Genomic DNA, 27,438 nt, shown 5'->3' with positions numbered 1-27,438 from the left:
TGTCACAGGCGTGGGCTGCGCTGTGGACAGCCCCCATGTCGGCCCACGGCCCAGAGCACAGCCCGCCTGTCGTGGGCACCACCGCCTAGGCCACGCTCCACGTTCCAGGTGCTGTCCCAGGTGGCAGCTTCCCGGGTCCTTCCTCCGGCGCGGCCAGCTGCTTGGGGCGGGCGGGGAGCTTGGCCAGAGCAGTGGGTTCACGTGCCGGCGTCCTCCAGCCAAGTGCAGCCCGTGGCTGTGTCACTCCCGATGGGCAGCGGGGAAGAAAGGCCCTCATTAAGTCCGCAGATGGTGCCAGCAGAGCCGCCGGGGGGCAGAGAAGGCAGATCCGTCTCCGGAATAAGCGTATTAAAACGAGGACGCATCCCCCTTCAGTGAGGGAGGCTCCAGCAGCAGCGTCCCCAGGCCCAGGGACAGCACCACGCGGGGGGGCTCCATCCCGGACCTGCCTCTGTCAAGGGGGAAGCCGGTGCAACTGCCTCAGGCTGCCGAGTTCCTGGGTCGTTGACCCGTGCTACAGCCCAGCCCCCTGCCAGCCCCGCTCTGGGCACTGTCCACGCCGCGCTGGCTGGGAGAGCGGGAGGCTGCCCTGGAGCCCTACACCATGCCCTGGACCGGGTCCCAGAGACCAGACACTCGGGGACAGTGCCCCGCGGTGTGTGCGCTCCCGGTGAAGAAGCGGGAGAGCCGACCAAGAGAGACCCTCCGTGTCCTCCCACATGCGACTGAGTCCCAGAAAACCCAAGTCAGGCCAAAAGCAGTGACTTGACAAAATAACGGCCAGAATGTTTCCAAATCTATACTCAGACATCCAAGAAACTCAGTAAGCCACAAGCAAAATAACGGTAAGAAAAATACACCAAGGCGCTTTATTTTAAAAACATAGACTCTGAGAGCCGCTTATAAAGAGCCGCCTTACAAGCAGCCAGAGGAAAAGGGAAGATTATCCCCGAGCAAAGATGAGAATGGTGCGCACGCGGAAACGGGCTGCGCGTGAGGGTCGTGAGGGTGTGAAGACAGACCACAGTACGGGGATATTGTAAGCCCCCCCCCCCAAAAAAAGAAAGACATGCAACTAAGAAGCCAGTGGGAGAAAGGAAACAAGATTTTTTTTTTAAATAATAATTTATCCTGACTAGGCAGGAAACTGAGGAAAAAGAACAAAGGACAGACAACACAGAAAACAAACAGCACGTGGTACGTTTCCGTCCAACCATACTAGTAATTACATCAGATGGAGCCTAAAAACCCCTCAATCAGCTGGCAGTCCAATTCTCTTTAGACAACTACCTCCATGTGATTTAAAGGCACACTGAAAGTGTTTTAAATGGGAGTGATCCAGACCAGGCCGACAGGACCGTAAGGTCAGCAGACTGAGACGGATGTCCGCCAGCCACCCAGTGAACACAGAGACGAGGGGATTCCCCTGCACGACCACCCAGGGCTCCGTTCAGCCAGAAGATACCACAGCCCCAAAGGTACATGCACGCGTACCAATGACACGGCTCCAATAGCTGTAGCCAGCGCAGACAGCATTAAAAGGAGAGATAAACAAATCGGCAAATCCAAGTGGGGATTCTAACACAGCTCTCTCGGTAATCGATAGAAGCAGCAGGGGGAGAAACATAATTACGTAGAAAATTTGAACAACCCCATTTACCAAATTGACTTAATTGCTCTTTCAAGGGCACACAAAGCAGTTGACAAAACAGACTACACCCTCGGCTAGAGAGTACATCTCTGTAAACTTCAAAATATTGAAATCATACTCAGTGCGTGTCCTCATCAAAATGGAGCTGCACAACATGAATTCTGCCCGCGTTGCAGGAGCAGGGCTGAGCGCCCCGGCCCAGCAGACTGCACCAGGGACCAGGTGTCCACCCAGGAGCACAGCCAGAGCTGGTTAGGTTCTGATTAATTCTTTCAAACTTAATGGAAGTTAATGAGTCCACAATTTTGCTTCTAGTCAGGCAGGAGAAACCGAGACTGGGTTGACCCTCCCCCCCAGGACCGGCCATTAGGTGGAAAACTCCAGTGGGATTTGCCTCAGCAATGAGAAATCCTCGCCCTGGCCCAAACACTGCTCTGATCCAACCAAACGAAGCTTAAAAGCAAGACCTGGAAGAATGACCAGATGGTTTACAAGTTACTTACCTGTAGCCCCAAACAAAGTTCCAGAATATTCATTCTCAGGAATGTCACATTATCCAGCACCCCACAGGGCAAAATTCACAATGCCTGGCATCCAACCGGAAATCGCCAGGATGCCAGAAAGCAGAAAGCTGTCTACTCGGCAGAGCCAGCCCCGCCAGGACCGGGGTGAGGCCATCCGCAGGCCAGACGCGGACAACGTAGTCCACAACTCAACTCTCTCACCTGCCAGCGGGGCCAGTGTGCAAGGTGTTCAGTAGAGAAGTGGAAAATATCTTTTAAAAGACACAAGTCTGAATCCTAGAGATGAAAACTATAGTGTTAGAATTACAAATGCACAGGTTGGGTTTAAGGGTGGATTGACATGGCAGAAGACACGGCAAGTGATCTTGAAGATAAAGCCATGCCAACTATTCAAAATGAAATAGAAAAAAAGACAAGATTGAACTTTGCATCAATGAGCAGTGGGACCTCAGCTGCCTGATGGGGTCCCCAAAGGAAAAGGGCAAAGAAAAAATATTCAAAGAAATAACTTCCTAAATTTGATACAAACCATGAACCCACGGATCCAATGTGCTTGATGAGCTCTAAGCACAGGCACCGTGACGGCACGTCTACCGGACACATCATAATCAAACACTAAAGACAAACCCTAAAGAGAAAGTCAGCAGCCCAAAGAGAAGGAGACACATTTCATACAAAGGAGCGGAGACATGCAAAAGAGGAGACACCTCGTTAGAGACAACACACTTTGTTAAGACAGTGGAGCGACACGCTTAAAGTAGGAAAGAAGCAGAAGCCCGCCAGCTCGCAATTCTTTATTCAGCAAAAATATCCCTCGAAACAGAAATAAAGATGTTTTTAGATTTGCAAAAGCTGAAAGAATTCATGACTGGCAGACTCTAAGTTATTAAAATAAATACTCAAAGCAGAAGGAACATGGCACCATCTTGAAACCTGACCTACACAGAGGATGAGGACCAGAAATGGGACTTACGTTCGTTATGTCATTCTTTTAAAAAGATGACTGAGGGCCTAAAGCAAATTCGATTCCATATTCTAGGGTTCACAGCACGCAGAAGCAAGACGTTGACAATAACATCACAACAGGAGGAGGGGTAAACAGAAGACGTCCCAGGATGTGGCCGGTGGCCTCAAGTCACTTGAGAGCAGACTGGGTCCATGGAGGACGCGTGGCACAGCACTGAAGCGAGCACGTCCGCAACACGACAGGGAGATGCAGCGAATGACCCAGCCGAAGAGGGGAAGCTGAACCGTACAACACGACTCCATCCAAACGGTGGCCGGAAAGAGGACATGAGAACAGAGAACACACTGGGAAGACAGGAAGCAAATAGCAGATGGTAGACCTAAACCCAACCATAGCAACGTTCACATTAAATGTAAATGATCTAAACACCCCCTCTACCCCAGCAACAGCAGAAAACCACCAGATCAGGTATAAAAGCGAGACCTAATACAATGCCCACAAGAAACACCCTTGAACTAAGGGGCCACAGGGAAAGGATGAACGCCCACTGGACTTGGAGGAGGAGTGCAGCGGCGGTTCTAACAGCAGCGTCCGTTCCTGAGTAGAGGTTATCAGGGGCCGGTGCCCCAGGAAGACAGTACGGCCCTATGTGTGAGCGCCCCATCACAGAGCTTCACAATCAATGTGGCAGAGACACACGCTGCCACAGGGCACGTGGGCCAGTCCACACAATCACACCTGGAGAGCTCAGCACCTGTCTCCCAACCATAACTGCACACGGTTACACCAAAGGTACGCACCAAAAGTGTGTAAGGGCACAGACAACCTGTAAACAGTACAACTAACTTGACCTGTTTGATGCTGATGTAGCACCCAGTGACAGCAGAATACCCATTCTTTTCAAATGCATGTGAAACACCTACCAAGATCCACCATATTCTGGGATACAAAAGGAGCCACAATAAACAACTTGCCTCCAAGTTCCCATGGGCCACCGAGAGTGTGTTCTCCGATGAAGCGAGCAAGTCAGCGAGGTACCAATACAAGACATATACTCAGAAAAGAGGAAAATATAAAGAAAATCCTCAAATATCTGGAAACTAATTGATATTATACATACATAATAGTTCAAAAAAGAAATCAAAAGGGAAATTAGGAAATATTTTGAACTGACTATAAACAAAAACATACCAAACCTTAGGAAATTGAACTAATGTAGACCTTAGAAGGGAATTTATAGCACTGAATGCCTAAATTTGAAAAGAATAAAGGTCACAAATCAATGACAGCCTCCACCATAGCAGTCCCAACAGGCTTTTTATGGAAATTGGAAAGTTGGTTCTAAAATTCAGATAAACCTAGAATAGTCAAAACAACTTTGAAAAACAACAAAGTTAGGTGACTTGCATTACAAAACCATAGTCATGAAGATAGTGAGTACCAGTTGGCTCAGCTGCCGTGACAAAAACACCATATACTGTGTGGGTCAAAACAAAGCAATTTATTTTCTCATGGCTCTGGAGGCTGGAACATGCAAGGCCAAGGTGCTGAGTGATTCATCCCCCAGAGAGCTTTCTTCCTGGCTTGCAGAGGGTGGCTGTCTGGCTACGTCACCCCAGGGCAGGCAGGGAGAGGGGTCATGCCCTTCCTGTGAGGCCACAGTCCTGCTGGATTAGGGCCCCACTCTGATGAGCTCATTTAGCTTTGCCTCCTAGAGACCCCATCTCCAACAAAGTCACCCTAGGGTTAGGGCATTTTGGGGGGGGGGGGGTACAATTCATCCATAGCAAAAGTGGAACCGACATCAAAACAGAGGAATAGATCAAGGAAACAGCCCAGAAATAAACCCACACATATAGGCCAACTGATTTTTCAACAAAGGTGCAAAAGCAAATTCGTGGAAAAAGTAAGTCTCACAGCTGGATGGCCACCCGTAGAACGATGAACTTTGGTCCATATCTCAGACCATGTTAATTTAAAGTGGGTCAGGTACATAAATGTACAGCCTGAAATTTCAAACATTTTAAAGGAAAACTTGGTAAAAATTGTTGTGATCTTGGGTTAGGTAAAGATTTCTCAAATACAGCACAAAAAGAAAAAAAGAAAATGGTGACTTAGGGTTCATCGAAACTAATGACTGGTTCCTTTGGAAGGCTACGAAGAGAATGAAAACACAATCCAAGATGGGGAAAGTACGTGCAAAGCACCATCTGAACAAGGAACTCACAGCATGCCCAGAACTCTCAGAACTCCGGAATAACATAACAATCCAAAATGCAAAATATCTGAACAGACACGGACAAGAACTTTGGTGGCAGCCACACTCGGGGAGATTGCTGAAACACCACCTTCACGAGAGAAGTGACATGAGACCCTATTACGCAGCTATCAGAATGGCTAAAATCAGAAACACTGACCATCCTAGATGCCGCAAGGATGTGGAGCAACTGAAACTTCCATACACTGTTCACAGAAGCGTAAGATGATATAGGTACTTTGCCAAACAGCCTGGCAGCTTTTTAAAAACAGTTACACAGCATCTACCGGATGGCTCGGCCATCCCACAACTAAGTACTTACCCAAGAGAAATGAAAGCATGTGTCCATACAAAGAGTTGTCCACAAATGTTCATAGTAGTTGCATTTGGAATAGCCAGGTGTCCCTCAACAGGCGAAGGACAGATGGACGGCGTTCTAAGTGTACGGCGCACACCACTCAGCCATCGAAGGAGCGCATGCCTGATTCACACCATGACGCAGTCACCTCAAAGACGCTGAGTGGCAGAGAACAGATACAAAGAAACAGCACCTACTGTATAGTCCCATGTGTGTAAGATTCTAAGAAAAATAGACTCACCTACCGTTAGCACATGGGTGGTTGCCTGGGGATGGGGTGGGGTAAAGACGGGTCGCCAGGGGCAGGGGCGGTTGGAGAAGGACGAATACATTCACCATCCTGCATGTGCTCCTCCTTCCACAGCCACACAAATGACTTACCAAACTGGAACTTGAAATGTATCCGTTGTGTGTAATTTTTAGCTCAACAAAGCTGTTTTTGAAAAGAGGACACATCGGGGCACGTGGGTGGCTCAGTTGGCTATGGTCTGACTCTTGATTTCAGCTCAGATCATGATCTCAAGGTTGTGAGATTGAGCCTGCATCAGGCTCCGCACTGGACATGGAGCCTGCTTGAGAGTCTCTCTCTCCCTCGCCTTCTGCCCCACCCACTCATGCATGCACGCTCTCACGTGCATTCTCTCCCTCTCAAAATAAAAAATAAAAATAAATTTTTAAAAAGCAAGTTAGAATTCTGGTTAGGCTTGAGCTGAATCTGTATATCAATTTGAGAAGAAATAACATCTTAGCGGTGAGACTTTCAACCATGAACATGGTATACCTCTCCACTTACTTAGGTCTTTGTAGTTTCTCAGCAATGTATTCTAGTTTTCAACACACGTCTGGTAGATATTTTATGCCTAAGCATTTTTTTAGGGGGTACCATAAAAGAAATTATTTTAAATTGCATTTTACAGTTAATTGCTGCTGGTATATAACTGACTTCCGTTATATCCCATGACCTTACTAAAGTCACTTATTAATTCTAGTAGTTGTTTTGAGGATTCCTTAATATTTTCTCCATAATTATGCAGTCTGCCAATTAAGATTCTGTCACCAATTTCTTAATTTTCTTTGAAGTCTGTTACTATACAAGCCACACCATTAGCCAATGCCTGTGAGCAAGTTGAGACTTTTCTCTCTCGCTCGCTCGCTCACTCGCTCTCCGCAAAATATAGCCTGACACACTGCTTGGTTCCCGACCCACTGAGAACATCTCCCTGCTTTCCCCTTCTGGGTGCCCTCTGTGATCCTGCAGCCCGCTACACACTGTTGGGCTCAGCAGAGAGGGTACGACATACGGGATCCATATGCTTCCTCGGGCAGCCATGACGCTGGAGGTCGGGGTTAAGGGGTGGTGATTGTGCAACAAGAGTGGACACTTGTTCATGCAGCCTGGTGTGTCTTCAGCCCCTGCTCGAGCCTGATTTTGTAGAGATTGCTTCCATCTCATGATGGCAAGTTGCTGTCAATACCAAACTTTTTTGGGTTTGTGGGTTAGTTTATGATGGGTTGCTCTGGTTCTGTGTAACTTGGAGTCCCGTAACTTTCTACTGTGGCTCAGGGGCATGCTTATTGAAAAGGAGAATAAGTATTTCCAGAACAATATTAGACTATTCTCCAAAACTCTAAGACTCCTCACTATGGGTCACCAGCAGAGACAGGGTGAGTCTGTGTTTCATACACATTAAGGCTTATTTAAGTGATTTACATGCATGCTTAAGTTTAGAATAAGCCAGACTGTTCCAGAACCTTTCTTGCTCTGGGGAAAAACTGAACACATTGTGGATAACTCAGTGAATGGGTCATAGAAGCATTCCCAGTTAGAAGCCCCCAAACCCAAAGAATCTCGCAGGTATGGTGATGCTTCCTTAAGAGCAGGAGGCAGCAAGCTATCTTTCACTGTGGACCCTGACCAGTCCCGAATCTCTACAGACCCACAGAGACTTCACCAAGATGGCAAGCTTCGGAATATGTATCTACATGTGTATTTACATTCAAACATAACGTTTTCCCCGATCTCTAGCACGCACGTGTCTTACCACGGTGTCTTGGTGTTGTTTATTTCTTGCTCGCCAGGTAGATTCGGCATGACGTCCCGGTGTCACAGACCAATGCTGTATGCTGCGGGTTGGCAGACAATAAATGTGTCTGGACTGGGCATGACAGTGAGCTGGAGAGTGGACAGAGCACTGAGATCAGATGGGGGCGGTGCTGCTGTCCCTGCCATGTGAAGGGAAACTGGTCTTACGGTCGTTCTCAATAATCACTGGGGCGGAGGGTGGGGGGAGGCATTCACAGCACCGATAGCTGCATAGACCAGGATTTGAGTTGAGTTATTCGGGTTAAGAGATCAGAGGCTGAAGTTGGAGCTGAGAAGCTCTCCAGGGGGGCTGCCAAGAATTTCACATCTCCCATCAGAGCCAACAACACGCCTCTGGGAACCGTGCAATAATGGCTTCCACTTCTCTTCCAACTACCTGATCTGGTAGGAGTGTCTCTTACTGCTAAATTCTAACCTAGGACTATATGGGGCAGGGATCCTAGGGGGGAGACTTCCTAGTTTCTCCTTTGTGGTGCGGAGGAGATCTGAGAAGCAGGTGGCGGTGAGGCCAAAACGCAGCGCGCATGGGATCCTAGAAACAAGGGTTCAACGCAGGAAAGCGTTCGCAAGGGTTCCCGGAGTCACGGCCATGGGAAATGCCAGGACAAAGGCTGGGCGGCGAGACGGGAGGGCCAGTGTCCCTAAGGGAGCAGAGGCCGAAGACTCTAGTCACTGCCTCCCGGGTTTTAGCAAATCTGAAGGATGTTGATATAATTGTTGGAGAGTTTGGAGTTGAATTAATTAAAGGAATGTGGAAAATTAAACAACAAAAAAATAGGCAATAATTAACTCAAGGAACACCAAAATATCCCAAGAAAGGAAATGAAATCCTAGAACACCACAGCTCAGTTGAAATGACACAAACACGAGAAGCGGCAAGCATCACATACACCGGATGTGCCCCTCCACGGTTCCCGTGAGGAAGCCTTCACCCCTCCCGCGTGTACTGGAAGGTGGGCTTTGGGGAGGGGATTCCGTGTAGAGGAACGCGTGTGGGTAGGCTGTGTTAGGATCAGTGCCTTAAAAAGAGAGACCAGCGCGTCGGCTTTCTCCACCTCCCCAGCCCGCAGCTGTCTCCCCTCTGCCCAGAACCACTCCCCCACCCTGCCAAGACAAGCCCGGAGAGGCTCACTTAGACCCAGACCGCGACGGCACCCAGATCTCCAACTTCCAGCCTCCAGAACTAAGAAAAATAAATGTGTGGAAGTGTTTTTACTATACAGACCAGACCTCATCAGTTCTCACCCGGGCTCCCTTATTTAAAAGAAAATCTTCCTGTGGTGGCCATTTATTTCCTCGGCGTCGTGGATTAAAGCGCTGCCATGAGATTACCCTATTTTCTTACCACCTGAATTACTGAGCCAGTGTGGGAAGACACAGCCCCTGCACGATGGCCATTGCTGTTAGAGAGTCAAGGTGTACGTCATCGTCTTCTGAAATCCCTGTCACTTCCCTCAGCTCTAGGGACTGAACCGCATCTCCCCCCAAAGTTCACATGTTGACATCTACCATCCGTGCAGGGGTACCGGAGGTGGGGCCTTTGGGAGGAGGTGAGGTCCCGAGGGTAAAGCCTTCCGGAATGGGACCGGAGACCCAGACAAGTCTCTCCCACTTGCACCCGGGGAGGACACAGACCAGACCCCGCCGACCAGGAAGGAGGCCTCACCAGACTGTCAATGCACTTACCACCTGCAGAACTGTGACAACCTCCTTTGTTTCTAAACCTCCAGTTCTTTCGGATTTTTATTACTGCAGTGAAAGCAGACGGAGACACTGAGTCAAGGGTTCTTTCTGCTCGATTCTATTTCAGCCTGGAGCGCTTCCTGGGGCCTCCCTGGGCAGGGTTCCTGTCTAAGGCAACAGCCGGGCTGGCAGGAGGCTGGGAGAAAGATGGTGGGGCTGGCGTGAGTAGGGGAAAGGCCACTGAGGAGCAAGGGCACTCCGAGGTCCCCTGACAAAGGGACACAGCTTCTGTGATGTGCTGAGCCACAGTGAGTGGTCTAGACAGGCTGCGGAGCGGGGGGACCTGTGCGCTTGCCCCACCACAGCAAACACACAGCGGCAAGACCAAAGGAGACTCAGAGGAAGGTTCACACCCAGAGACTGGGCCTCCCGGAGGGTAAAGCCAGTGCACGGTCACTCACCTTGACACCATTCTGCACACCTCCTGGGCCTCGGTTGGTGGCCTGTGGACTCCGTGAATGTAAAATCTTGTAGGAGGCATTTTGGCAAAGATTCCAGTCTGTTCCCTCCCTGAGTGTTTATCCACCGCCGGCGGCTTTCCAGGCTTGTCAGAGAAATCCTTTTCCTCCGCACATCATTCCGTCCCTGTGGCTCCGGTCAGAGCTCGAGTACTAGGGGCAAACCATGGTAATGGCACCGCGATGGTGGCTGAGCCCGGGGCCACAGAAGGACCCAGGCGACCATCAGGTGCCTGGGGCGGGGGGGGGGGGGGCTCTCTGCACAGGGGTGCGGGGCCCGCGAGGTAGAGCAGGAACCAGGGTTGCCCCCGCGGGGCCGGCTTTGAGTTGAGGTTCGTCACCAGCCGCCCCTGCTTGGGGCGAGACTCGGCGGGGAGAAGACCCAGGGCGCCCGACGAGGGAAGGGCGGTGGGAGGGGGAGGGTCGGTGCAGCTGGACTGCTGGGGAGAGCGGAGGGAATCGGCGGGCCCCACTCACACCGCGCGCCCCAGCGTCGTTCCCAGCGCGCGCGCCACGCTGCCCCCTCCGCCGCCAGCTGCTCCTCGGGGCATCTCCGCGGTCCAGCGTCGAGCGCTCCCGGGAGCCCCAAGGCAGACGCCTCAAGGAGCGGGCAGCCCCGGGGGTGCGGGCGAGGGTAGCAGGGACGCCGAGGCTGGTTCCGCCGCGAACCCGCCGTCTCAGTCCTGCGACTCCTGGGCCCGGGAGGTGTCCCCGCTCCCACGCGTCGGAGGACCTGGGATGCTGCGGGACTTGGCACCCGCCGCCGGCCGCTGGCCACCGCCAGGCTGTCGGGTCCGCGGGCGGGGCCCGGGGGCGCGGCCGGGGCTGGTCCTCCGCCCACCCGGGGCGGTGCGGGGGCGGAGCCGGGGCGGGCGGGCGCCCCCGACGGCGGGAGGGGCGGGGCGGGCGCGAGACACCATAAGAGCCCGGAGGCCGCGACCGCCCAGCGCAGCGGGAAGGGAGCGGGCCGGAGGTTTTGCGGCCGCTGGCGGCGGGACCCCAGCGCAGAGGTGAGGCCGGGGCGGGCAGGTGAGCGAGAGCACGGCGAGCCGCGCCCGCGCATCCTCGGGGCGCTGCGCTCCCTCCGCGGACCCGAAGTCTGTGGCCCAGAGGCGCCAGGCTGGGGCGGGCACCGTCGGGGGCACCGCGTCTCCAAAAGTCGCTGACAGGGGCAGCGCGCCCCGACAATACCACTCACGGTCTTAGGGAGGCCGGTGGCCGAGAGGGGTGTGCACGGGAAGGGGTGAGGGACTGATCGCGCCCCGGTGAGCCCTGGCCCGGTCCTGTGGGCCGAGCGCCTGGTCCCCTGGTCCCGTGGCCGCCCTGCGCGCTGGGCGGCGCGGGAAGGGGCGGTCGTCGCTGGGGTCCCCAGGGCGCCAGCTCCGGGGGTCCATCGGCCTTTGTGGCGGATTCCTCCCTGCTGAGCCATGCCGCGCGGTGCGGCGGACCCGTGGGGGTGAATTTCATCCTGCGGGTGTTTGTGATTTGGTCTGGGAGACGCTGCGTGTGCGCCCGGGCTGGGTGCGGGGAAGGAGCAGCGCTGGCTAGTTCATCAGCCGCTCCGTTTGTCCTTCGGGGCACAGAAGGAAGCTTTCTGAGACCTTTTGCTTTCTGTACCCAAACATGGCCCCAGCGGCCGTGGTTTCAGGAGTTGGGTTGGCTCACCGCCAATCCCAGTGTCCCTCCGTGGCAGGGAATGACGGGGTCCCGCCCGAGTGAAAGTCTCCCCATGCCCGCAGCTCCAGCCCGCTCTGGAGGCGAAGGGGCTGCAGGGAAGCAGTGGGTAAAATCACTTCTATGGTGAGTCGTTCAAATTCGGATGCAGAAGAAAATGACCCCAGTAGAGCGGCGGTCCATGACTCCTTTCCTTCAGCCGGGCTGGGGGGGGGGGGGGTCATGCATTTCTGTGTGTGTGTCTGTGTGTGTCTGTGTGTGCGCTTGTGCACATGCGTGTGTTTGCAGCTGAGGCAGTGTTGATGGGTCCGCATACCGGAAGTGCTATTTGAAGCTCTCTGGGCCGGTCCACATGTAACTGCTCTCATGGACTGTGTTACACGCGGCTTTATGAAGGTGCCCGGAAGCAATTCCTTGGTAGAGTTACTACCTAGGAACTCGTCTGCCCGCAGGTAAAGCGGGTCAGTGCTCTGCTGTGCCCGCCTCCTCCAGGCAGGCACGGCATCCCTGGGCCACAGGAGTGCACCCTGTGGGCATTCCTGGAAGAAGCTGTTGGAATCGCTGTCTTGAAACTTGCATCATTGCGGCTGATTTGGGTTATAAGGATTTGCTCTCTGCTTTTACTGCTGTGTGTAAAGAATACATACGCACTGTTGTAAAAACTTTTTTTTTTAAAGATTTTATTTATTTATTTCAGAGACAGAAGAGAGAGCACCGCAGGTGGGGTGGGGGGTGGCAGGGGGAGGGGCAGAAGCAGTCTCCCCACTGAGCAGGGAGCTGGACTCAACGTGGGTGTCGATCCCAGGACCCTGAGATCATGACCTGAGCCGAAGGCAGACACTGAACTGACTGAGGCACCTGGGTGCCCCGAAAGACTTACATTTGGGCGCTAGGTGAAGATTGCGAAACTAATCCCTGGCCATGTGGGGAGGGTGGAGGTGACGTTCGGCAGCATTACTTGAAGCAGAACCGGAGGGTCTACAGCTTTGCACTGTAATTGGCACAGAGAGGGCCGCCAGGGAAGGAGGGAGCAAGGTGGCATCTGTCGTGAGGTTTCCAGGACCCACCCCCGCCCAGCCCCCGCGAGATCTAGCCCGTCTCCTGCTGCCTCCACCTTGGCTCTGTCAGTCTAGCTGCTTGGAATGGATTCTGCCCCAAAGACATGGAGAGAGTTGCCTCCGAGCTCTGCCGCAGTGGTTCGGGCTCCTAACCCATCGCAGTTCTGTATGTGCTTCTTTTCCCACTGCAGGCCCTGAGCGCGGAGCCCGAGGCTCCGTCCACCCATGAGCGAAAACAAGCGGCCGGCGGCACCGATGTCGTCCGCTGCGGCCCCTGCTAAGGAACCCAACGCCATGGGCCCCAAGGCGGTGGAACTCGTCCTGGTCAAGGAGCAAAATGGGGTGCAGCTCACGAACTCCACCCTCGCCAACCCCACGCAGACGCCCCTGGGCACCCAGGAGCGGGAGACCTGGAGCAAGAAAATCGACTTCCTCCTGTCCGTGATCGGCTTCGCGGTGGACCTGGCCAACGTCTGGCGGTTCCCCTACCTGTGCTACAAAAACGGCGGCGGTGAGTCCCGGCCACTGGGAGGCCGCGGCTCCTGCCTGCGCCCGGGCGGGGCCCACATTTGGGGTAGGGGGCCGCGCAGACGTAGGAGCAGAGGCCCCGCAGCCTCCTGCAGGACCTGCCCTCCCCAGCCGGGACGCTGAGCCCAGGAGGAGGTGCTGGGAGGCACTAGGGCTCTGCCCTCCGTTTCCAAAGATGACTGTTGCTCTGGAAAGAAAGTCCTCGAACACCCTTAGTCTTGGGCCAACTTCAGTCCGTGTTATGAGCGTGCACGGAGGCCCTCGACTTGGGAGCAGAGCCCTCATCTCGCTCCCCGAACGCGCCCAGCCCGAGAACCACACCAGCCGGCTCCAGGCTCCAGGCAGAGCAGGAAAACAAGGGACCGCGTCACCCACACGTTGAAGCCAGTTCAGCGGGTGCTCGCTCCCCCGTGGGCTCTTGTGGCCTGTCAGTCCCTCGAGGCTGCGCGAGGAGGGTCTGGAGGAGCCCCCCGGGGAGGGCCTTCCAGCACACCCGCCCTGAGGGGGTAGCACGAGGCCTGAGCAGAACAGCGGGGCCTCCCTGCCGCCCCCTCCCCGTCCCAGGAAGGGAGATGCAGCAAAGACCCCTCACCCGACGCAGAGCCGTGGGGCCCTGCATTCATGCTTGGGGCAAGTGCAGCTCCAGGAGGACGGGGTGGCATGCTGCGGGGACTCCAGCTCCTCCAGCGCCCCTGTCCACTGCAGCCTCGGACCGAGGTGGACGCTGAAGACGGGGAACTGGGGATGGGTGGCACAACCCCCATAGGGTCAGACGTGGACCTCAGAGCCCAGAGGACCGACAGCTCGAGAGGGACAGAGGCCCAGGTGTATGGGCCAGGCAGGGTGGGCAGCCCCAGGAGCCGAGCTGTCGGGGGGCCTGCCCTGCTCCGAGGCTGATCTCATGACTTGGCACAGGGGGTGGTTGGGGTTCCGCAGGGACGTGTCAGGGCACTGATGTTGGAGGGGCCCAGGCGTGGTGGTCACAGGCTGCCCCACACAGCCCGGGACTTCCCTTTGGAGGGTGACCGTGCAGGGAGCTTCCGGAGAAGCAGACGGTCGTGCCCAAGATGTGGCGATCACTGGTGATCACAGGTGGCCTCCCCAGCCCCCGGGCTGAGCCAGCTGTCCTACCCACAGGTGCCTTCCTGGTCCCCTATCTGCTCTTCATGGTCATTGCCGGAATGCCCCTTTTCTACATGGAGCTGGCCCTGGGGCAGTTCAACAGGGAGGGGGCTGCTGGCGTCTGGAAGATCTGCCCCGTCCTGAAAGGTAACAGCCCGGACCCTCCTCACACCCTCCTGTGGCACAGGCTGCGTCAGCTCAGGGCTCCCAGAGCGAGCCCCCACCTGCTGTGTGTGCTCGGTCCTGCTTCGCTAGGTCTCGGTGCCCTTGGACGTCCACGTCCCTAACTCTGTCTCTATCTCTGTCTCTGTCTCTCTGTGTGTCTCTCTCTGTCTCTCTGTCTCCGTCTCTCTGCCTCTGTCGCTGTGTCTGTGTCTCTCCCTGTCTCCCTGTCTCTGTCCGTCTCCTTCCCATACAAGGGCATGAGCTCAGACCCGTTTCCATTTGGGTCCTACTGTAAGAGGCCGCCTGACGGAGGCCTCGGGAGCCCCTGCTGTCCGGTGAGGCCGGCGTGCTAGTCGCCAGTGGTGTCGTTGTCAATAAGGCAGATAGGCCAGCCCTCTGTCCGTCTGTCAGTCTGTCCTCTGCGCTCCCCCACGCATCTGTCGCTGCCTGTCCGGCTGCCGCAGGACCGCCGCAGGCTGGGTGGTCTAACCAGGGCACATTTGTTTGACAAGAGACTAGAGATGCAAAATCCAGGTGTGTTGGTAAGACTGATTCCTTCAGAGGGCTGGGGCACAGGCTCCGTTCCAGACCCTTCCTCTGCGCGTGTCTCTGGAACCAGATGTCCCTGTCCTCTAAGGACACCCATCACCCTGGACAAGGGCACGTCCCGACACCCGCGCCTTAGTTTGCCTAGCTGTACGGAGACCTGCCTCCCAGCGAGGTCGCACCACACAGCACCGGGCTTCGGCTTCAGCAGACGAGCTTTGGAGGGACACGGTGCAAGCCGTGGTGCTCTCTGTCTGTCTGTCCTCTCCGGATCCATCCGGCCCCCTGTCACCTGCGGGGCATCAGCTGTCTGTTACCGCAGCGGTCGTAGCATGTCCGTGTATCGGGTGTCCACCTGTCATCTGTCCCTCTGTCCACCACTGTCTGTCTGTCTGTATCCGCGGTCATCTGTCTGCCATATAGACTAGGCCTCTGCTCTCTTGGGGCTTCCTAGCGGCGGGCCAGCTCTCTGGGTACTCACCAAGCCCGCCGTCTGCTGCCACGAAGTCGCGGCACCAGGAAGCAGACACACGTCGTGTTGAGCCAAGGGGCTACCCCGTGGCCGGCCGTTCCGTGGTCATCTCACCCCATCCTTGTGGGGGCCCCGGGGAGGACCCACACCACATTGTCCCCCTTCTGGACATCCGGGCACCGAGGGTTAGTGGGCTTGAGGGGCTCACCCTGTCCTTCGTCAGGGTCAGAGGGCACGGGCTCCAGACCCGGCTCAAGCCCCACATCCACCTCCGGGGTGCACCTGCCCACCAGGCCACGCCGCGTCGCAGGAGCCCGTGGCCCAGGGAGGCCTCGTGGGGGAGGCCGGGGACATGGCGTGGTCCGCACCCCCCGGCTTCCTGAGGAAACTTCCTGTAAGATCTGTCGTGGCAGTTCCTCCGAAGCGGGAAGGTCCGTGTGTTTTGCAGCCGGCGGAAGCCCTCCCGGTCTCCCAGGACGCACGGTTGGGGGGTGGATGTCGAGGTCAGAGAGGACAGCCGTCGCTCACGGAGGCTGTGCCCGGGCTGGGGCCCCGGGGCTCCCCCGCAGCAGATGCCGAGACGGGCCGTGAGGCCCCTCCCGGGCCCCGCGCCTCCTCCGAGCAGCCGCTCGCCGACCCCGGCCCCCGCCGCCTTTCCCTCCGCTTGCGGCCCCGAGTCGGAGCCAGGCGCGGCCTCCGCACCTCTGCGCCACTCGCGTCCCCGGAGCGGGACCGGCCGACCCCATCTGCGCGCCAGGGGCCGGGAGTCCCTCTCACGGGGTCGCTCGCGGAAGTCAAAGCTTAAATGAGGTGCGCGATGCCGGCCTCGTCCTCCGCAAACCCCCACCGGAGGGACGCGACAGGCCGCGGGCACGAGGGACGGCACGCGGGGGACCCCCGCCCCGGCCGCCCCGAGCCTGCAGGGGGCTCGGCGCCTTCCCTGCGGAGGCATTTCCGTCCAGACCGAGATCAAGTGCGCCATCCTCGGGTACCCCCGGGGACGCGTGGGGGGACGCTGGCCCTGCTGCCGGCGGACTGCGGGCCGTGGCGTCCGCTTCGTGGGCTTCCAGGCTTCCCCGGGACCGAGCCTGCACCCCCACCCGGAGCGAATCCTCTTTCCTGAGCTCCCGCGGCCAGCATTGGCTGCTTCAGAAACCGACCCCGTGCCACAGGGCCACGTCCACGCTCCACACGGCCCGACAGCTTTGTCCAGTTGTGGAAACCTGTCCGCGTGGAGGGCTGTGCCCCAGCCCGCGCAGCCCCTGTGGGTGGGCTCTCTCTCTCTCCCTGTCTCTCGCTATCTCTATCTCTCCATCTGTCTCTCCCTGTCTCTCCCTATCTGTCTCTCTCCTCCTGCACGGGCGCATGCGTGCAGACCCAGCAGAGGCTAAGCACGCCCAGCCTGACAGAGGAGTCTGTGCCTTCCTCACGGTGACACGCAGTGACCCTTGTCAGGAAGGCCGGGCTGCTCCATGAGGACCATCTTCCGTGGCGGGCATCCCTGATGTGCTCCTGAAGCCGGTGTCCACGCTGCTGCTGGTGTGACCCGGCTCTGGCAGGTGGTGCGGAGGGACAGGGTGGCCACACCTGCGAGGCCCGAGTGCCTGCTTCCCCAGGGTGCCCCCTTTCTGTGCCCCATGCAGACCCTAATGTGTGCCATGGGAACCCTGCCATCCTGTTTGTTTGTTTGTTTGTTTGTTTAAGATTTTATTTACTTATTTGACAGAGAGAGAGACATCACAAGTAGGCAGAGAGGCAGGCAGAGAGAGAGGAGGAAGCAGGCTCCCCACTGAGCAGAGAGCCCGATGCGGGGCTCGATCCCAGGACCCTGAGATCATGACCTGAGCTGAAGGCAGACGCTTAACCCGCTGAGCCACCCAGGCGCCCTGCCACCCTGTTTTATGAATATAAAATAAGGATGATATTTTGTACTCAATGGTATTTTAGTGTGAAATATCAAGCTCCTCTTTCTAAAAAGAATTTAAAGTGGCTTAAAATAAGACAAAATACACCCAGATTAACGTGAAGGTTAAAGGTTCTACAGTTAATCTAAAGAAATACTAAGGAAAAGAGGAACTGGGAACTGGTGATGAGACCTACGACCGGAACTCACGCGTGGGCCCGGGCTCCGCTGGCATCCGGCAGGAGCAGGCCCCATGGGAACGCAGGGGAGGGCTGAGCCCGCTACTCTGGGGTGGCGGGTCACTGTCCCGAGCCGGCCTGTGAGGAATGACACGTCAGGGGAGCTCGTGAGGCTCTGTCCACCCCACTCGTGGCCGCTGTCCTGGGCAGCCATGCCCTTCCCCCTGAGGCACGGGCCCCTGGGGGCAGCAGCTAGTGTGCAGGAGCCTCTGGTGCCAGGCAGCCAGGGAGCGAGCCCATGTGTTCTTGGGGGCGACCTTGTCTCCCTGGAGTGAAGGTCAAAAAACCCTGACCAGTGCAGACAGAGGGCCGTGCACTCAGCGCAGGGCTTAGCTCTTGGGTCACACAGTGGACTCCGATCGGCTTTGCTGTTGGTTCACAGGCTGCTTTGAGTTTCCCGTGTTCAAGCTGAGGTCTTGCACACAAAGTTTAAACCTTAAAACGATTTCAAGTCAGGCAGGCACAGTCGGGCACTGCCCAAGAAGACCTTCCGTGATGCTCTTCCCGACAACGTGGCTCCCGGGATCACGGTTCCCCGACGACGCAACTCCCCAATGGCACGGCTCCCCAACGACACGGTTCCCAGGAACACAGCTGTCTGACAACACGGCTCCCCGACAGCACGGCTCCCAGGAACACGGCTGCTTGGGTGGGTTTGCTGTGAATCACAACCAAGCCTCTGTCCTCAGGAACTCAGGGAGCAGAACAGCGTCCCGTTATTCAGAGCTGACCACTGCGACTCCGGAGGGGCCCTTGCAAAGAAAACTGCTGTTTGAATCATCGCTGCTTACGACACATGTTTTCCGAGAGGGTTTACGTACCAGAACGCTCTCATTTCTAGCACGTTCCTGACGCAGGATCTGTCTGATGGATACGCACGAGTAAATGTCAGGCTTCTCTTCTTGATTCCAGAGCAGGGAGAGATCTGTAGTGATGTCCCGAGCGCGAGGATCGCTTCTCCTCGGGGGGACATCCAGGAAAGACACCTGAGCCACTTCCTATAAACATCGCCTTGAAGGCGTGGTCCTCCCCTAGCCACGGCCTCAGCCAGGAGCGAGCAAGACCGGGCAGAGCACCTAACCAGGCTTTGAAAGAGCAAATCAAAGCTCCAGGCCAATCGAGCCGTGTCTGCAAAGCCGTGAAGGAAGCTGAAATGCAAAGAGCTGCGTGTGGAGCCTGGTGGGCCCGGAGCGGGCAACGGAGTGCGGCTTACCAAGCACTGAGCAAGAGAGTCCTGGCCAGTGGGAGGGGCCAGAGCCACCTGCCACCAGGCAGGATGGCACAGCCCCGAAGAGTGCTTGCCACTCTGCTCTAGTTCCCCGGGAGCCAGGAGCCCCTCAATGACTGATCCTAAATCTCAGGTTTTGTGATCCTAGAAAGGTCGCCATGCAAGGCCCTGGCCTGCTTTAGGAGACTGAATGGTCAGGGATGGCCCCAGCTGACCCTGGACAGTCACATATGGCTCTGGCTGACCCTGGATGTTCATGCATGGCCCTGGTGGCCCTGGCTGACCCTGAACAGTCATGCATGCTTTGGGTGACTCTGGACAGTCATGTATGGTCCCGGTCATGCATGGCTCTGGCTGACCCTGGACGGTCATGCTTGGCCCTGTGTGACCCTGGTCAGTCATGCATGCCTCTGGGTGGCCCCTAGTGGTCAGGGATGGTTTTGTGTGACTCCAGGTGGCTCTGGGTAGCTGTGAAATGAACCCTGGTGACTGTTTGCCCTGGGTAGTCTTGAGGGGGTATGAGCAGCCATGAGTGTTCATAAATGTCTCTGAATGGCTCTGGGTAGCTGTCAGTGGCCATTGAGGACCTGCATTTCTAAGGACCGTTGGTGGCCCCGGATGGCTCTGGGAGATCTGGGTCTTCCTTGGTGGCTCTGGATGTCCCTGAGTGACCCTGAATGGTTTGGGGTGATCTTTGCTGACTCTTGGTGGCCATAAATGATTCTGATGGTTTTGCATGGCCTGGTGGCCCTGGATGGCCTTGGTTGATGCCGAGTGGCTGTGAGTGGTGGTGGAGGGCCACATGTGGCCAATAGTCACCCTGTATGTCTGTGGGTGACCTGCTTCTACCAGGGTGATCGTAGATGATCTGTGTGCACACAGATGGCCGCGGTAGGTTTGGAGGTTGGGGTGCAGCCCCTTGTCTGGGATCACAGCATGAAGCCTGGCACCCTTGCTCTTGCGAGCTGTCTCTGGGTGTGCAGAGACATGGCTCAGTTTCTGGTGCGGGAGCACAGCCAGCAGGGCTGAAGGAGGGCGGGCGGGCACGCGGCTGACGGCTCTGCTCTCCCGCCCCAGGCGTGGGCTTCACCGTCATCCTCATCTCGCTGTACGTTGGCTTCTTCTACAACGTCATCATCGCCTGGGCGCTGCACTACTTCTTCTCGTCCTTCTCCGTGGACCTGCCGTGGGTCCACTGTAACAACACGTGGAACAGCCCCAACTGCTCGGACGCCCACGCCGGCAACTCCAGCTCCGGCCCCAACGACACCTTCAGGACCACGCCTGCCACCGAGTATTTCGAGTGAGTGGGGGACCGGGGCCGCGGTGCTCACCGTGTCGGCGGCCCCAGGGAGGGAGGGACACGGGGCGGCGCCGCGCTCCCCCTGCTGCCCCACGAGGGTGCGGTGAGGACCCCTGTCCCCCTGTCCCCCCACCCCCCCGTCCCCCTGTCCCGCGCCCGAGCTGTGGTCCTCTGGGCTCTTGGAGGCGCGTTCCCAAATCCTGCTTCCAGCGGCCCGGAGGCGCCCTTGGAGGGGGACGCCTCAGTGCCGGGGGAAGCAGAACAGGCCACGGCAGCTCAATGCCACCGGGACCGTCCTTCTCCATGGACCTGCGCGGGTCCACTGGAACAACACGTGGCACAGCCCCAGCCGCTGTTAGGCTGCCTGGGGCAGGAAGGCGAGCCCGCCCGGAGTCCGCAGGGCCGCCCCCCCGCCTGCGCCCGGCTCCGCCCACCGTCCTCCTACCGGGCCTGCGCACAGAAAACACCCTCCAGCCTTGCCAAACAGACCGGCCCTACAGGGGCCCCCACTGTTGCTTTTCCTGACAAGTTCCTCTTTCTTTACAAACCAGCATCAGTTCTTGCCCGAGTCCCTCCTCGGCCCCCACATCCAGGGGCCTTCCCGGGGCCCTCCCGTCCCCCAGGCTCCACAGCACGTGGCCTCCATGACCTGCGGGTGCGTGGCTCTCCCCAAGTCCATTCTTCTCTGGGTCCTCTCGGAACTGGCTCCTGGCCCCCTCCCCTTGTCCCCATCTGGGTGGCTGAGGCTAGAAGGCTGTTGATGCCCCTGTGGGTGCGTAGTTTCCCCTCAGAATCCGGACACTTGCCCAGGAGCCCTCCTGAAATGATGCCGAACCCGGTCACAGCATCCGGCAATGCGCTGCCGGCAGGGGGTTCGGTGTTGGGTGGTGGGTGTTCACGGGACCGGTAGACACTCAGCACCTGGAATGACACTATGTTTCAGACTCTGAGAATCCGAATGCTTTGTTTCTGTGCCCTGTGTGGGCGCCGTGTCTCCATGGTGGGAAGTGGCATCAAGGGGCAGGAACGTGGGAGGCAGGTTTGCCCGGTCTGGAGCTGCAGCCGGGAGCACGGGTGGTTTCCTTGAGTCGTGGTCAGAAAGAGTGCGGCCAGGGCAGGGTGATGGTCACATGCCACCGGACGTGCTGGGGTGTTTAGGAAGATGTGGTTGTTGGTTTGGGACTGGAGGAGAGCGCACGTGTGCGAGGGACAGGGAAGGGGAAGGCAGGGGCCGTGAGCCAGACGGAGCGCTCGGGAGGGACAGGCTGGTTTCAGAGGCCAGCAGAGCCCGCCTGCCATCTGTCCCTCTCGATTTGCCCGAAAGACAGCAGCTGCGAGAAAGGGAGACTCAGGGAAGCTCTCAAGGGTGTGGGTGGGAATTGCTGTGCGGAGCAGGTGACAATGGAGGAAGAGAAAGCCGTTTGCTCTTCTTGGTGGAGAACACTGCTCTGCTGTTGACCAGGTGTAAGGCGCCTCCTTGCCGGACCGTGCCTGGGCTGCACTCAGCCTGGCTGTGATCAGAGGGAAGGGGTCTGCGGGGACCCTCCGTCCCAGAAAGTGGAGAGGCAGACGCAGTGGCAGATAAGCGCCTGGGGGTCCGTGCTCAGGGCCCCCGCACCAAGGGGAACTCAGAGGTGCTCAGGGCTGGCTTGGGTTCCGTCCGTCATTACACCAACAAAATGAGGACTCAGGTTTCCAGCGAGGACGTCTCACAGTTCTGAGATGAAAATCTCACAGAGAGGTTGAAAGGCACCATGTGACACCACTGGGACCACCTGTCTTTGTTTGGAAGTCTGGAAAGGGTTCCACGGAGAAGCACGATGTCACTGCTACTTTCGTTACGTCTTACCCGAGAAAGTGGGGCCTTTGGTGTTTGCCGCAGAAGTGCTGTCCTCAGCCCCAGTTCCTGCCCACACCCCCAACTTCAGTCCCTAGTGGGCATGCACAAGGAGACACGGCAGGCTCAGAGCCGAAACCAGAGGCTCATGGCTGTCGCTCCAGGGCTGAGAGATGGTGCAGGGAACTTGCTGGACGGATGTGAAGCTGAGTCAGGACAGGACCTGTGGGCTTGGAAATCCCAAAACAGGCCATGTAACTCCAACCAATTCAAATGTCCCCCAGTTCTATAGACATTTAGCACACCTTTGCCTACTTTCTAAGGTAAACTAGAAAGCTACACGTTTGCCTCCAAGAGACAGCTTTAGCTGCCTCCACAAAGCTCCATGTGCTGTTTCCACTTCCATTCAATTCAAGGTACTCTCTGATCTGCCTTGTGATTCCCTCTTTGACTCATGGGAGACTTGGGGAGCTTCCCACTTAATTTTGAAATCTTTGGAAGTTTTCTATATATGCTTCTATTATTGATTTCTGATTTAATTCAGACTGAGTGACATACTATACTTGTAAAGCTTCATTATCCCCAAAACATCCTGAGACCTTTGGTGCCCGGCCTGTGTTTAATCCTGGGGAGTACGGCAGGCGCACTTACAAAGAACAGGTGTTCTGCTGTCACGGGGAAGCAGCTGCCCCGTGTGCAGGATGGTGGGCGCACCTTACTGTCCACTGTCCCCCCCACTGCGGAGAAGGAGTATTGACTCTCAACTGTGATTGTGCATCTGCCTCTCTGTCTTCCCGACTCTATCAGTGTCGACTTCATTCATGCATGTTGGGGTGGTGTTACAGAGTGTGTGTGTGTTTACGGACTTCACGTCTTTGAACGGACCCCTTTGCAGTTCCAAATGTTGCTCCTGGTCACATTCCTCACCCTGAAACTGCTCTGCCTGGCAGCAGAGTGATCACCCTTGTCTCCCAATGGATCGTGTTTGCATTGGTACCTTTCCCGTCCTCGTGCTTTTAACCCATGAGGCTTGTCTCGTGAGTGCATTTCCTGTAGACCGTGTGGAGCTGTGCCCTGCTTCGTCATTCGGCAGAACAATGTCTGGCTAGTTCTTGGGGCTCCCAGTCGGGAATTAACCCGATGGTCGGGTTTAAGTCTTTCATCCTTACTTTTTTCTATTTGTCCCATCTCTTTGTTTCTTGTCCCTCTATGTATCCCCCCTTTTGAATTAAGTAATTTTTAGGCCCCCGTTTTAACTATGCTATTAGCTAATAAGCTTTATTGTAACTTTTGTGGTGATTTATAGGGTTTACAACACACATCTTTAATTTCTCATCGTCCACTGTCAGGTGGCATCATCCCACTGCTCATGTAATTTAGGAGCCTTGCAACACAGTTCCGTTTTCCCAGCCCGTCCCTGGCTGGGTTTTCTCCCTCCAGGATGTTATAAACTCCGTGCTATGTTGCTCCTCTTCTTGCTTTAAATAGGTACATTTTAAATAAATTTGAAATACAAGAGTAACTTGTGTATTTACCTGCGTGGCTGCTATTTCTGGTGATCTCCCATCCTTACGTGGACCCAGATTGCCATTTTGGCTTCATTTCCTTCCATCGGAGGAATTTCCTTTAACACGCCTTACAGCGTAGGCTTGCTGGCAACGAATTTTCTCTGCTTTCGTTTTCCTGAAACATATTTTGCTTTCATTTGGGGGAATTTCTTTAAATTGTGATAAATTATACACAACATGAAACGTATCATTTGGACCATTTTTACGTGTGTTCAGCAGCACTAAGCACGCTCCCGGTGCTGCGCAGCCGTCACCACCATCCGTCTCCAGGACTTTCCCGTGCCCCAGATGGAAACTCTGCTCCCGTGCAGCACTGACTCCCTCTCCGCCCCTTCCAAGCCTGGCCCCTGGCACCCAGTGTCCTACTTTCTGACTCGATGAGTTTGATAACTCTAGGGACTTCATATAAGAGCAGTCGTCCAGCCTTTGTCCTCTGTGTCTGCTTATGTCACTGAGCCTGATGTCCTCCAGGTGTGTAGCAGGTCTGTTTTCTTCCTTTTAAGGCGGAACAACATTCCACGGACGGACGGACATTTTGTTCATCCGTTCCTGGACACAGGCTGTTTCGGCATCTTGGTGTGGTAAACGGTGCCGCAGTGAGCACAGGGTGCAAATGTGTGTCCAAATTAGTGTTTTCATTTTCTTCAGATAAATACCTAGAAGTGGGATTGTGGGTCATGGGGCAGTTCTATTTTTAATTTTTAGAGGAAATTCCATACTGTTTTCCCGGGTGGCTGCACCAGTGTGCATTCCCAGCTACTGTGCATGGAGGCCTCTTGTCTCCACCTTGTTGCTAACACGTGTCGTTTCTTGACTTTCTTATAAAAACTGTCCTGACAGGTGTGAGAGGCTAACTCACTGCGGTTTGAGCTGCGTTTCCCGGGCGGTGAGGGGCACTGAGCCTCTCGCCCTGTGTCTGTTGGCCAGCTGCATGTCTTCTCTGGAGAACTGTCTGCTCAGATCTGCCCCCCCCCTTTTTTAATCAGATTGTTTGTTTTCTGCTGTGGAGTTGTATGTGTTTCTCGTATATACTAACTTCGTATATACTAACCTCGTATATACTAACCTCGTATATACTGACACTGACTTGCCGGTGTTTCCTTCCATCGGCAGGCCGACTTCCTCTGGGTGGGGGCTCCCCTCCCCGTGCAGAAGCTCCCCGGTCAGATGCACCCGCTTTGTCTGTCTTCAAGCTGAGCTTTCTGGAGGGGTTTTCTGTTCGAGAGTCTTAACTCTGTCTATCCTGGATATTCGTCTCGTGTCTAATATATGATGTGCAAATGTTTTCTCTCATTCTGTGAGTTTCCTCTTTACTCTGCTGATAGTGTCTTTGATGCACAAAAATTTTTTTTAATTTTGATGAAGTCAATTTACCTGTTTTGTCATATCAGAAAATCCATTGAAAAACCCAAGGTCACAAAGGTTTACCCCTATTGTTTCTTCCAAGAACCTGCAATTATAAGTTTTTAAGTTTAAGTCCTCTGCCCATTCTGAGTTAATTTGGGTCGTTCCCGCTCTGTGCCCGTGACTGTCTGTAGTCCCTGGGGGCGGTCCCCAGGCAGGGTCGGTATATGCTGGCTCCTGTGCCCCGCCAGTGGCCCTCTGCAGCATCCTGTCCCCTAAACTGTCTGAGGAAGTTCAAGTAAGTTCAGAGCCAGATGAGTTTTCGTCTTCGGGAGGGAATTGAACCTGTGCAGACACGCTGATCCCAGAGTCGATCTGAAATGTTTACAAGTGAACGCAGTGTGTGTGGGGTTGTGGAGCCCGAGCAAAGCCCCCGGCTAGGAGGCTACACGGGCCGCTGGGCTCCTTTCCTGGACAAATGAGTAAGTGGCCACCTGCCGCCAGGCTGAGGTGTGTGACCCACACGCGTGTGTGAGGCCTTGTGAGGAGGCCAAGGTGTGGCAGGGCCTTTGGGCATGTGGCCTCACCCAGCACGGTCGTCCTGAGGAGATTTCTGTCAGTGACAGGAGGCTGGGGACGAGGTCTGGCTGGGGAACCAGGACATGGAAGGGGAGGACCCCCCCACAGAGACGGGGCTCAGAGGCTTTGGGAAGTCTGCTGCCGGAGGAGGGCCCAGGGAGGACAGGACCGGGGCGGTGAAGCCCTGGACGGGACAGTCAAGGCACAGCCGCCTGAGTGTTGTCCCAGCAGGAGCCTCCTCCTCCTCCTGCCCTGGGGGCTCCAGGTCCCTGACCTCACACCGCATGCGTGTGTCTAGTGGGGGCGGGGGCTCTCGTCGCCTCGGGGGGTGACCCACACTCTAGAAAGGAGGGAGGTTGATGTGACAGTTCGGACAGTGCCGTTGGCTCTGTTCACGCCCGTCACCGCCTCCCCTGCCACAAGCCTGATTCTGGAGTCTGAAAACCCGAATCCCTCCAACATGGTCCCGTGATGCCTAGAGCCAGTGGGGAGCTCTGGGATCTGGAGCTTTCTGACCTGGGTGTCAGGATTATTTTCTTTACCTCACAAATCTGGGCCGTGACGGCTCCTATCATAATGGGGCCGTCCACCTCCTGGAGTAGCAGCACAAGCCGGCGTCCGCTTCGACTCAGAACCCAACTGTGGAGGTGAGGCAGCAGGTGATGGTGCCGCCACCTGTCCCGCAGGTGGTCGGGGGTCCGAGGGGACACCATGTGGGGAGGCACCCAGGCCCCCCCAGGTGGTCGCAGGGATCTCCGGGGATACGGGTGCACAGGCCGTGCTCCACCAGCCCGCCGCCCTGCTCCGTCTTCATGGCCTCATGTTCTGTCTTCGTGATGGATGCCCTCCGGGAGGCGGGTCTTGAGCGAGCCCAGAGCAGACTCCTCCTGGGTCTGTTACCCGCGGACCCGCCTTGAGGCAGCGGGGGCCGGGGGCCAGCGCCGTCAGCTCTTCGCCTCAGAGGCATCGGCACATCCTGCGTTATTGCTGAGTCTGCTCAGCCTCGGCCCTGCACATGGGACCCTGGCCCACCCCACGGTGCCCGCATCCCTGGGCACCTTGCATCCGGTCCCTGAAGCTCCTTTCCTTCGGACGGGGAGCACCCCTTCCTCTCCCAGCTCCAGAGTTCAGGGGTGCTAAGGGTGAGAGGTGAGGGCTCCCTCGAGCGTGCAGACCCCGCCTCTCAGCTGGGGCTGGTGGGCCTGACCCTCCGGAGTGGGGGTCTCCAGTCCCATCAGGCTGGGACACACTTCTTTGGGTTTTGGCCGAGGTGGGGGGGAGGGAAGGGCCCTGGGCAAACAGCTCTCGGCGGGTGCGGGGGGGGCACTCCTGACAGGCCCGCCTCCCCCACCCTCTCCTCCGCAGGCGCGGCGTGCTGCACCTCCACGAGAGCCGTGGCATCGATGACCTGGGTCCCCCCCGGTGGCAGCTCACGTCCTGCCTGGTGCTGGTCATCATCCTGCTCTACTTCAGCTTGTGGAAGGGAGTGAAGACTTCTGGGAAGGTGAGGCTGTGGACCGTGCCAGCTGCGGAGTGGACCGGGCGCCGTGGTAGGCTGGGGAGTGGACCGGGGACCGTGGTAGGCTGGGCTGTGGACCGTGCCAGCTGCGGAGTGGACCGGGCGCCGTGGTAGCTTGGGGAGTGGACCGGGGACCGTGGTAGGTTGGGCAGTGGACCGGGCGCCGTCATAGGTTGGGGAGTGGAGAGTTGGGCCGTGGTAGGCTGAGGAGCGACCACTGGCCGTGGTTAATGATGGTGTCAAGGGAAGGCACTCACAGCAGGGTGTTTCCAGCACGACCACAAGCACAAC

The 27,438-nt window shown here is 56.5% G+C and overlaps 1 protein-coding gene across 1 annotated transcript in view; it reads left to right on the top strand.

The window, feature by feature from the left end:
• The first annotated feature begins 13,000 nt into the window (after positions 1-13,000).
• Positions 13,001-27,438, top strand: part of SLC6A3 (solute carrier family 6 member 3) — a 34,253-nt gene continuing 19,815 nt past the window's right edge. The window contains exons 1-4 of the mRNA XM_059173583.1: positions 13,001-13,305; positions 14,460-14,591; positions 20,075-20,300; positions 26,994-27,132. Coding sequence (XP_059029566.1) covers positions 13,020-13,305; positions 14,460-14,591; positions 20,075-20,300; positions 26,994-27,132 — 783 coding nt within the window. The 5' untranslated portion in view covers positions 13,001-13,019. The remainder of the gene's footprint in view (positions 13,306-14,459; positions 14,592-20,074; positions 20,301-26,993; positions 27,133-27,438) is intronic.

This window comes from Mustela lutreola, chromosome 5, assembly GCF_030435805.1.
Source record: "Mustela lutreola isolate mMusLut2 chromosome 5, mMusLut2.pri, whole genome shotgun sequence".
In the NCBI taxonomy this organism is placed as follows: Eukaryota; Metazoa; Chordata; class Mammalia; order Carnivora; family Mustelidae; genus Mustela; species Mustela lutreola.
This window is presented reverse-complemented; position numbering and strand designations above follow the sequence as displayed.